This window comes from Prunus persica, chromosome G1 (genome assembly GCF_000346465.2).
Source record: "Prunus persica cultivar Lovell chromosome G1, Prunus_persica_NCBIv2, whole genome shotgun sequence".
Taxonomy (NCBI): Eukaryota; Viridiplantae; Streptophyta; class Magnoliopsida; order Rosales; family Rosaceae; genus Prunus; species Prunus persica.
The window spans coordinates 26,071,549-26,083,811 of NC_034009.1; the positions used below are offsets into that span (position 1 = coordinate 26,071,549).

Consider the following 12,263-nt stretch of genomic DNA (forward strand, 5'->3'; position numbering starts at 1 on the left):
TTAACTGGGGTCCACTTAACCCTTTCAGCTGCGTAGATTTGGATTTTAAAAGCCTTTGGGGTCTACTGTGCCATGTAGGATGCTGACTATGTTCAGCAATTGGCCACTATGGGTGCTTTTACCATAATAACCTTGCCACATCAACATTTTTTATGGTCTTTTGAATGGTGTGAACGGTGGGGATAAAGTGGAACACAAAATTACGGTCAAGGGGGTTAAGTGGGCCATTTTAACTTTGGGGGGAGTAAAATGAGATTTAACCAAAATTTTAGGGGTACTACAGTTAATATGTCTATTTTTTTAGACAAGCAATATTAAGGAAGGTATACAAGTAACATTAAACGAGAAAAAAATCCGTACATAGGAACTTGGTGAAGAAATAACTCCTCTTTTGCTCGAGCTAAAAATTCAAACAGCTTTCTATCATAATCTTATAATATTTTGTATGTAATTAATTAATAAAGTCACTATATACCCATTTTCGATTTCAATTAATATAGGAAAAGGAAATCTTGAGTGGTAATTATTTATTATTTATTATTTAAGAATTTAACCTAAAACGGCGTCGTAAGAAGGAGGAGAGTCGCGGGTCTCTAACATCTGGAAGAGCCAAATATTCACCGCGAACAGCTCCATTTCCAAACTCAAGACTCTTCAGAGAGGGAGATTGAAGATGACGGTTAATGTTGGAAGAGAAATAGTAGATGGCGAACCGAGCCCTAGCCCCTAAAACCCAAAGCTTCAGATTCAGATCTACGTACTACGTGATCTCTCCTTCTCCTTCTAGCTAATTGACTCTGCTACTAAATCAGAACCAGATCGCATCCAATTTCTGCAACGCCGATCTGATCCTACGCAGAACCAGTGACCTCATGGCAGGGGCAGTCTCGGCGCTGTTCCTCCTAGACATCAAAGGCCGCGTTCTCATCTGGCGCGACTATCGTGGCGACGTCTCCGCCGTTCAAGCCGAGCGCTTCTTCACTAAGCTCATCGAGAAAGAGGTTCGAAGCTTCTTCTTACTTTCACTTGCTCAATTTCCACAGCATCTGCGCTTTCTGTATCTTAATTGTTTGAGGAACTGATTGGTTGCTGAGAGAACGATGGAAAACAAAACTGAATTATCGTTTATTTATAAATTATTCCCTTTTGTGTCGTTTGATTCTGAAATTAGCGACAACGAAGTTTTCTTTGATCTATTTTGTAAGAGTAGAACTTGATAGCTGCATTTCATTTTGTGGTTGCGTTATGTGCTTCAGGTTGATCCGGAATCCCATGATCCAGTTGTGCATGATAATGGCGTAAGCTACTTGTTTATACAGCATAACAATGTCTACTTGATGACTGCGTCCAGGCAGAACTGCAATGCCGCTAGTCTTCTCTTCTTTCTACACCGAATAGTTGATGTAAGCTCTTTCGGTAATTATAAGTTGCATTCATCTTTCGTAGTTGTTTTGTTTCGCCAGCATGATTGGGAATTTTTTTGACTTTATGGTGATCCATGCTTGGGCAACAGGTTTTCAAGCATTACTTTGAAGAGTTAGAAGAGGAATCACTTAGAGATAACTTTGTGGTTGTGGTAAGAAGATATTTGTACCATTTATTTGGCTTATATTTGATCATGAAATTTTGTGATTTGATGCAATCTTTGTGTTCTTTCTTTGTAGTATGAGTTGCTTGATGAGATGATGGACTTTGGTTACCCTCAGTATACTGAAGCCAAGATTCTCAGTGAATTTATCAAGACTGATGCTTACAGGATGGAAGTTACACAGAGACCTCCCATGGCTGTAACAAATGCGGTGTCTTGGCGCAGTGAAGGGATACGCTACAAGAAGAATGAGGTAGGCGCATGGGGAAAAAAGAAGATTATTTATTCTTTTTTGGAACTACCACTAAATGAATTTCCTTTCTCTCATTTAATTTTCAGGTTTTCCTGGATGTGGTGGAGAGTGTTAATATACTTGTCAACAGCAATGGACAAATCATTAGGTCTGATGTTGTTGGTGCGTTGAAGATGAGAACTTATTTGAGGTGTGTTTCCATCCTAACCCAGTGAATTTCTATCTATGCTTGAGCAACTCTGTTCAACTCTGTTCATACAAACACCTAAGCTCTTATAGAGCTGAGAAGTGCAGCCTCAAGTTGTTTGCTTCCACTCAACAATTGTACAGTAGACTTTTTCTTCACCAGAAGAGAATGGTGTACTCCAGTGAATTTATATAATTCCAATTACATTTTAACTATTTAGCCTTCTCGTTAATGTACTGAGAGTATCATCTGGGAACTATAGTATTTACTGAATTCCTGTTGCAGTGGTATGCCAGAGTGTAAGCTGGGCTTAAATGATAGAGTTCTGTTGGAGGCACAAGGCCGAGCAACAAAGGGGAAGGCCATTGATTTGGAAGACATCAAATTTCATCAGTATGTAGCTTTCTCTGATTTATCTGAATTCTTGCGTTTGTCTTACAATTGTTTGAGATTTTAAATCATTAATATTGCTACAAGTCCTTGCACTAAATCATAAAATTTGGTTTAGGTGTGTGCGTTTGGCCCGGTTTGAAAATGACCGGACAATATCCTTTGTACCACCTGATGGAGCTTTTGATCTCATGACATATAGGCTGAGTACACAGGTATCCCTCATGCTCTATTGATGCTGTCTTTTATTTTTCTTTGTGTGTGTGGGTTAGTGGTGGAAGGGGGGATGTTTGTTAATTGCCTGTCCATGCCATTTAATGATTTTCATTATTTCCCCTTTTAGGTTAAGCCTCTAATTTGGGTTGAAGCTCAAATTGAAAGGCATTCGAAAAGTCGTATTGAGATTCTGGTAAAAGCCAGAAGTCAGTTCAAGGAGCGTAGGTATTAGAAAAGTTTCTTTTATTTGTATGGAGGCTGAGACGGTTGGGTCTAGTTACTGCTGCCGAATCATGTCTCTAGTCAAGTCAATTGCTTTGTTCTCTGGGTACCTTAATGTTTATTCCCTTAGTTCTCATGAAAACTTAACTGCACAGCACTGCAACAAATGTGGAGATTGAGGTCCCTGTGTTATCTGATGCCACCAACCCTGAGGTTCGGACATCATTAGGATCTGCAGCATATGCACCTGAAAGTGATGCGCTTATCTGGAAAATAAGATCTTTTCCTGGTGGCAAGGTGCGGATTCATTTTAAATATCTTTGCACTCATTTCCAAAATTATATTTAGTTTAAGAAGATTATTATGTTGTCCCCGTGCTGTACACTTTAGCCTCTTTATATTGGCTCTGTCTTTAATCCAAATTGCTTAGGAGTATATGTTGAGAGCAGAGTTTCGTCTTCCAAGTATAACAGCTGAAGAAGCAACTCCTGAGAGAAAAGCTCCTATACGTGTGAAGTTCGAGATACCATATTTTACCGTTTCTGGAATACAGGTATGCACCTGATTGCTTGCTCTATTTCTGGGATGCAGAACCAACCAAAGCCGATAAGTTTGACATTTATGTAAATTGGGTGGGGTTTTGTAGGTTCGTTACCTGAAGATTATTGAAAAAAGCGGATACCAAGCTCTTCCATGGGTGAGATACATAACCATGGCTGGCGAGTATGAATTAAGGCTTATATAAAGTTGCCCCATCCTCCGGATTTGCGGATGGTCTTGAATGGTTCAAACTCAAAAACTGGTGGATGCATTAAAGACCCTCTTGGAAAACCAGTTGCCTGAGATCTGTGGTTTGTTGAGAATGGTTCTGTTGCTTCTGTCTCTGTATAATGAATGTTCATCTAACGATGTTGTAAGTTGATGGTTACCGGAAGGTAGATTTGTTCTGTACGTTAAATTGAGAATTGGTTATTGTGGTGGTGGATTTTGGCTGTCATATTTTTTGTTTTTTCATTTCTTATTTTTCAATTTTGGGATCCCTCAATAGGGACATTATTGTGGTGCCCGCGTTGTATTTAATCTGAACCGTTACTTTTAGGGGTCGTTTGGTACACAGTCTTGGCTTGGACTGGCTTGGACTAAATTTAGTACCATGTTTGTTTCATTTAATTCTAGTCTTAGATGGGATTGCTAATACCGGGCCCACCAAAAACACCTCATTAGGAGGGGACTACTAAGCCCATGTAGAAAGGGAGGATTAGCTAGTCCTATGTTCACCAATGTAAAAGATGCATATATTATATTGTAATACTAATAATATATATTACTATTATTATTATTATTATTATTATTATTACTACATACACATATACTATAATGTACATATATACATGTATATACACATATATATGTATACAGTCCCCTTCAGTTGAGGGATCCCTCAAATAGTGTTATTTGAGGGATGGGGCGCTCAACCGTTGGATATGTTTTAATGATCTTGTGTGGCTGAGATTGTTTTACATCTTTTAACCCGTTTTCTGCCAAATAACCCGACATCCAATGCTGGAGAAGACCTAAGGCGCGCAGGCTCTCAGATGGGAAACGAAGGAAAAGGAAGAACCCCTTGCAAGCCTAAGAGAAGACCCACTCTCTTGAGATGAAATGATGACCCACCATTTCCAACTGAGCTTGTGAGATTTCTATTTCTATAAGGTATCCATTGTCGTGGTTTTTTTTCCTTCCGAAATCTGGGTTATAATCGTCGATTTGGAGATGTACGAGGGTTTTTCGATCTGGGTTTGTAGATTTCTAAGTTTTAAAAAATCTGAGTTGAGGTTAATCTCCATATTTAATATGGGTTTGGAAAAATTCATGTGAATTATTATTGTTGTGTTGTTCTGGTATCTGACATGGGTTTTTTTAAAATCGATTTGAAGATTTCTACTAAAAGTTGAGGTTACATCTCCAGATTTGTAATGGGATTGAAAAAATTCATGCAATTTACTTCTTGTGATATTTGATATGGGTTTTAAAATTGATTACAGCCATAAGAATATTAAATATTATTTTTTCCTGGCATGGAGCTTTCATTCAAAGTAATAATATATCTTGAGTAAGTAAAGTCATATTTTCTACCTATGTAATTTGCCTGTTCTTGATAAAATTGAATTAATTATTTTCATTTGCTTTGTCTTTTCAGGATGATGTTTTGAACTCCTAGTGAGTAGTGGCAAAAGATATCCAGTTTTACTTGTGTTCAACATATTTCTGGTGTTGTATGATTGCACTGACAGAGATCCATTTTAAGGTTATCTAAGCCGTATAGCTTCTTAGGGTCAGTTAGATGTGAGTTATTTTTTATTAGACAAGAATTAATGGAATATATGAGGTTCGAAATTTTTTTAGGGTCAGTTAGATGGTACAAGTCTTTCTAAATTGTTGTTTATCCGACTCTATTGAACTATGAGCAAAGGTTGTTTTAAGGTATATCTTGTTTGGTTACTTTGTAATTAGTTGTATTAATAAAAATTGTTGATGCAATGTGTCATATTGCGTTCTCTATGTGATAAAATGATCTTCTAATTTGCCTCTTATCATCTTTATTTGCTTACATTTGTACTTTGTATCAAATGGAAGATTATTTCTCCAAAATATGTAGTGTTTGTGGTAATCTATCAAGCCTTGGCTTGCTTCTCGGCTGTTGATTTAGATGATATTACTTGAGCAGGCATATGGATTGCATATGGCATATGGATTTCTTTTGGGCGATATTTAGTTGTTTTGACAAATTTCATTCCATTCGGGATTGAGTTGCTTTCTGTCTTCATTGTTGTATGATTCTTGGATTAAGCGCAAGATGTTCACTTGGATTTCAACTATATGGCTATGTACCCTGGTCGAGACTGGTTCATGAATTTTTTTAGCAACATGAATTGTAGGCCACAATTTCTGTACAAGCACATAAGGAAAAGCCCTTTGTCCAAAAAAAAAAAAAAAAAGAAAAGGAAAAACCCTTGTGAAAGAAGCTAGTAAGGAACGAATGATATATTTTCTACTTCTAACAACAAATTGATAACTTTAAACCTTCATCAGCCGTGATTAAAGATATATGAAATTAAATCATGGAAAGCCGATTATGAACTTCAATAAATTGCAGAAGTTGACCCCAACAACTATTCATCTAAATAGAAAAGCTTACATCCAACCCCAAAAAGACTACAAACATTATAATGACAAAAAACCAGAACATGTTTGTTGCCTCTTTCAAAGCTCTTGATCGGCAAATGATTCATAATGAAGAAAAATATCAATCTCGTTTGCTCCGTCCTTCAAAGCTCCTCCTCAGATGGTTGCACTATTGACATAAATGGAAACCCAAGTATTCCACAAGCTGCACTTGCCATTTTCCATGAAGTCCACTTTAAGTCATCAACCAGAAAGTTCTGCACATTATTCTTATTTCAACACTGAATATGATTGCATTTTCTGTTTGGATGCATATCACCAATAGCTTTTCTTTTTTTTAAATATTCGTGTGGCTGCAATTAATTTTAAAACCCACATTCAAAACCCATATCAGATAACCCCACAACAATAACAATAATAAGTAAATCACATGAATTTTTTCAAACCCATATCAAATCTAGAGATGTAATCTCAAGTTTTAGTAGAAATCTTCAAATCGATTTTAAAAAAACCCACGTCAAATACCAGAACAACACAACAATAATAATTCACATGAATTTTTCCAAACCCATATTAAATATGGAGATTAATCTCAACTCAGATTTTAAAAAACCCAAAAATCTACAAACCCAGATCGAAAAACCTTCATACATCTCCCAATTGATGACCACAACCCAGATTTCAAAAGGAAAAAAAATCCACGACAGTGGATACCTTATAGAAATAGAAATCTCGCAAGCTCAATTGGAAATGGTGGGTCATCTCTTCATCTCGAGAGAGTGGGTCTTCTCTTAGGCTTGCAAGGGGCTCTTCCTCTTCCTTCGATTCCCATTTGAGAGCCTGCATGCCTTAGGTCTTCTCCAGCATTGGATGTGTCGGGCTATTTGGCAGAAAACGGGTTAAAAGATGTAAAACAATCTCAGCCACACAAGATCATTAAAACATATCCAACGGTTGAGCGCCCCATCCCTCAAATAACACTATTTGAGGGATCCCTCAACTGAAGGGGACTGTACATGTATATATATATAAACACATATATACATATAATATATATATAAATACATATAGATATATACACATATATTATTATAATATACTCATATATACATACATATTAATATTATAATAATAGCATACATGTATACATGTATATATGTAATATATATTATATTATATATTAATGTACATATATACACGTATATATATAAACACATATATACATATATAATATATAAAATACATATAGATATATACACGTATATTATTATTATAATATACCCATATACACATACATATTAATATTATAATAATAGCATACATGAATATATGTAATATATATATAAGTATATATACATATATGTGTATATATATTATACCCATGTATGTATTATAATATACATATACACACGTATATACACATATACATTATATATTCATACTATATGTATATATATTATAATATTCATATATATATGTATTATACCCATATATATATTATAATATATAGATACACCTATATACACACATATTATATACATGTATATACGTATATATATGTATATTATAATATATAATATATATACATATATTATACATATATTATATATACATATGTATTTTATAATATATATAATGTATATGTATATATACATATATATAATATACGTATATACACGTATATACATGTATATTATATTATTATCATTATAACATACCCATATATATATTATATATTATAATATACATACATATATATAAATATATGTATATGTATTATACCCATGTATATTATAATATACATATATACACCTATATATATTATATGTATGTATATATACATACAGTCCTGATCTCTTGGACTACAGGGGTCCTAGAGATTTGTGGTCACTCACCGTTGGATGTAAATTCAACGGTTCACTCACTCTTGCACTCCTTTTAAAAAACTTTTTTGAACCATTGGATTAATATCCAACGGTGGGTGACCACAATCTCTTGGACTCCTGTGGTTCAAGAGATCGGGACTGTATATACATATATATTTTATATATTATAAAATACATATATACATATATATAGATATTTTTTAAAAAAAATAAATAAATTCTAGTCCTAGTCCAAGCATACACCAAACGTAGGATAAGTGTTATCCAACTTAGACCAAGCCAAGCCAGTCCCTAAGCATAGTCCATGCCAAGACAGTCCTGTGTACCAAACGACTGCAAAAAAAAAAAAAAGTGTATTTTCGAAGCATCATATATATATAGGTCAAAGTCGAAGCATCATATTTATTTATTTTATTGTGATAAGTGCTGATGCATAATGGACTCTATAAAGATGTGTATATATGTAAATCATAATTACGACGATACAACCTTGTTTTGCAAATAGAAATAATAATTATGGAATTCCTATTTGTTCTGTATGACGATACAAACGTCACCACCCTGAGCAGCTAGAAATGTATATATAGGGGGACTAGTACTACAGGCACTGAGTGCGATCAAACTGTGTGTAGTGACGAGTACATATAAACTATTATTATTGCCCATTACTACTAATAGATAGATCATAGATGTGACTAAATTTAATGGCCATTGCAGCTCATGGATTTAATAGTTGATAATCTCTCCAAGAACTCCTTAAACACCGCTTCGTTGCTCAGCAAGCTGATCCTAACATACTTCTCAGCAACCCCAAACCGCCTCCCTGTCCTTCCCTGTACCTTGATGCTTCCTCGTAAAACCTTCTGTGAGTCTATCTCCTCCCCCTCCTTTGCCTCCAACCATGCAAATCCTGTATGCACAAAACATGTATTACTTAGAAAAAGGACAACTAAAGTAACCTCCTAATTATGTTTTAGTTAGCTCAATCTTAATCTTAATCATCATCATTACCTGGATATGGTTCAATCAACTCTCCAGAGAAGAGGCAGTACTGTTTGGGGTACTTAGGCAGACAGAAAACTTGATTGCGCTCAACCACTTGCCTCAGCCTCTCCCATCTCTCAGCCATGATTTGGCGGGTGTGCTCAAAGAAGAGATCATCAGATTTGTTAGCAGACTTGCAATTCTGATAGCCATCACAAAGCACCCCCATTATCTTTGCAGCTCGTTGCTGGGAATCTTTGGACACGCCAAGTGTACTCATCTCTATGAATTTAGACATCTTTCTAGCAATCTCTTTGTCCTTAACGACAGCCCATCTGATCGAAGGAGAAAAAAAAACACAAACCCAAGTTGAAAAAATTAATTTGAATCTCATACGTAAACTTTTCAAGTGGATCAAATAGCAAAGATTGATCATATTACCCAATGCGTGAGCCAGCATGCCCTGTGCTTTTGGAAAATGTGAAGTTCATAATGTCATGATCAGCCGGACGAATAATGGGTGTGTACTGTGGCCAGTAGTAGGCAAGGTCATGAATGAGCTTCCCTTCATCACCTCTGTTTTTCACGACAGCCTCCCGGAGAGTGCCGTCGGGGTTATTTGGGGAGTTGACAACCTCAATGTAAGGTCCAGTTCCGTTCTTGTCAAACTCATAAGCATCCCCTGCCCATTTGTATAGCCTCGAACAAAGGTAGTCTGTCTCGTCCGGATATGACTGCAAGCACCAAGCAGCAAAAAATATTTCATCTGTTTTTTTTCACAACTGTAAGAGGTGGCTTCTAATAAACTAGACATGCCCATGTTACTATATTTAATTGCCAAGGTTTCAAAACACAGGTATACGTGCATATGTTTGTTGCATGTTCCCAAACATGATTATGTTTCCGAAAAGACACATATGTTGGCCTCTTTCGCACCTCCCATGCAAACATCTGCATGTTCCACGACACTCTTCTCGTATAATAATGTCGCCCCCGTCACAAACTCGCAGAAATATAATATACTTATATTGTTATACTGCGAATTGAATTAACCGGTAACCGGGTAGTAATTGCATAGCTAACACAAGGGCTGAAAACACGCTTAATTTGATAAAATTTATAAGTGAAGCTGAAGCAGCATTCTATTGATGATCTTGTTCAGTTGACTTAAGAAAAGATAGCCTACAGGATGAAGATCTATACATTGACCAAGAAACCCCCAGTAACCAACGGCTGTGATGAAATGTGAATGAGTAGGAGGAGGCTTACCGAGTAGTAAGGGGCAGCAGACACAACGCTGACGGGCTCGGGCCCACCAGGGCAAGTGAGAGCATACAGTGCAGCCTGATAGAGCTGGGTGGAGCCTGTCCCAACTACAATATACCGATCATCCACCACTGCATTTCCAACCACACGATGAAGCCTCCTAACTGCCTCCTCAAATTCTGGCTCCATAAACCAGCAAATGTTGGTGAAATCGCTGATATAGCTCATCAATTGGCTCCCAGAGATCACCATCGTACACCTGTCCCCCATCTTTCTCCAGTATGATTCGAACACTGCTGGGTCACCCCTGTCATCACCAAATCCAAAACACCAACACTAATGATTAACCTCATGCATATTCAATTCTTAATGACACAATTTTAACTAAACCCACTTGGTGGAGTTTTGATTAAGGATACAAAACCCACAATAATAATTACTTAAATTTGTGCAAGAAAGATGGCATTGGCAGGCAAAAGAACGGTAGAGAGAACTTACTGCTCAAGATTGAGGACATGGTCAGACGAGCAAGTAGGGCTTCTGGTGCCATTGCCGTTGGCAGAGGGCAAAGAGCTTTTGTTAATGGAAGCAGGGCTGTCTGTGCCGCACATTTTTCTTCTTCTCTGTTTCTCTAACAACACACTTAATTGTTGTCCAAGTTTTTGCTCTCTCTCTCTCTCTCTCTCTCTCTCTCTCTCTCTCTCTCTCTCTCTCTCTCAATGTTGGTTCTCCTCGTCTGTGTTTCTCTTTATATATAAGAACAAAATGTGAACACCTTCGGTGCATCGGATAACATGTTGAGAAAGGTTCATGCACCCTAATTATAATTTTTTTTTTCCGGATTTTCTGTCTTTTTTGGTCATATTAAATCTGACCATATCAAGCATGTTCATTGCTGTACTAAGTCATGGAAATCTAATAGGCCAAAAATCTCCATAATTGTCACAGATATACCTAAACAAATTCTAAATATATCGTCCAACTTACTAATGAAGTAGTACTTGAATTGGCCTGGACCTTTGATGTGCACCCAAGTAGTTATGGATTCAAATCCCCTTCCCATCGTAACTTTGGAAACAAAATAAATATATAACTTCCAATTCTGGAGGAAGTTTTGTATGTGGCCACTTTATGATTTTATTTTCCTCTTATAATATTCAGATAACTTTCCTCTAGTAATATTCAAGTAAGAATTATATAGAATGGTGACACGGATATAAACATTCCAAGATAAAAATTACATTGATAATTGAACTCGAAAACAACCTTTCTTTTTTAAAATTTTGATGTAAAGTTAAGACCGATGCTTTTTTACGGAATATATATTTGTCATGTGTTGGGACACAATGTACATGTGCATCAAGATGCTATAGACATATATAAATTATAATTTAAGTACAAGTCTATCTTGTTTTGTTTAAGTACTATTTAAGTGGCAGAAAGAGTAAATACCACGCAACATAGAGTTGAGTTTAAATTTTTATTTTTTTTCAAACGATAGAGAAATTGTATTCATAAATTACGCCACTAAGGATAATACAAATAGAATAGCCATAAGAGACACTACGACTACCCATAAAATGGTGAAAATCACCATCCACAAAAAGGTTACAAATCAATATAGAGGTATTTATTGTCGGCAACATCAAGCTCATACAATATACCTCCACTCAAAGCCACACAGAACCAAAGATAGTCTGACATAAACATCTGTCTGCTAAAATATTAAAACTATGAGAGAATATTTGTTTGTGGGAATTTTCTGTGTATTCTTCTCCTTGTATGAGGTCATATTTATAATACAACGAAACCTGAATGGGAAGTAAATAATAAATTCCTAAATCTATTTGCAGTAGGAAATCAGAAATTAAAGTAAATCAATTACAATTATAATAGGAATTCTTGGTGTGTAAGGAAAGTAAGTCAATATCCACAAGTCACGTCAACACTCCCCCTCACGTTGGTGCATAGATGTCGCCAATGCCCAACTGATCTAGTGAATTGTGGAATGCTTTACTGAAAATCGCATTTGTCAAAATATCCGCCAATTGATCCTCGGATTTCACAAAATGCGCAATCTGGTCC

The 12,263-nt window shown here is 36.1% G+C and overlaps 2 protein-coding genes and 2 long non-coding RNA genes across 4 annotated transcripts; 2 read left to right on the forward strand and 2 right to left on the reverse strand.

Annotated features, from left to right (window-relative positions):
• Positions 601 to 3,870, forward strand: LOC18793449 (AP-1 complex subunit mu-2). Its single transcript, XM_007225583.2, has 11 exons — positions 601 to 1,001; positions 1,257 to 1,403; positions 1,514 to 1,576; positions 1,665 to 1,841; positions 1,928 to 2,031; positions 2,314 to 2,421; positions 2,537 to 2,633; positions 2,762 to 2,859; positions 3,012 to 3,153; positions 3,287 to 3,409; positions 3,503 to 3,870. Exons 1-11 carry the CDS (start codon positions 873 to 875, stop codon positions 3,599 to 3,601), a joined length of 1,287 nt encoding a protein of 428 aa, XP_007225645.1. The 5' UTR covers positions 601 to 872; the 3' UTR covers positions 3,602 to 3,870.
• LOC109946439 lies at positions 4,276 to 5,768 on the forward strand. The gene is made up of 2 exons (XR_002269579.1): positions 4,276 to 4,569; positions 5,057 to 5,768. It is a non-coding gene; the product is annotated as an uncharacterized LOC109946439 (long non-coding RNA).
• Positions 5,972 to 7,038, reverse strand: LOC109946438. The gene is made up of 2 exons (XR_002269578.1): positions 6,757 to 7,038; positions 5,972 to 6,395 (listed from the first exon to the last, which is right to left on the reverse strand). It is a non-coding gene; the product is annotated as an uncharacterized LOC109946438 (long non-coding RNA).
• On the reverse strand, positions 8,291 to 10,799 carry LOC18792031 (L-tryptophan--pyruvate aminotransferase 1). The gene is made up of 5 exons (XM_007221527.2): positions 10,677 to 10,799; positions 10,182 to 10,485; positions 9,354 to 9,646; positions 8,940 to 9,247; positions 8,291 to 8,838 (listed from the first exon to the last, which is right to left on the reverse strand). The coding sequence occupies exons 1-5, from the start codon at positions 10,787 to 10,789 to the stop codon at positions 8,630 to 8,632; spliced, it is 1,227 nt and encodes a 408-aa protein (XP_007221589.2). The 5' UTR covers positions 10,790 to 10,799; the 3' UTR covers positions 8,291 to 8,629.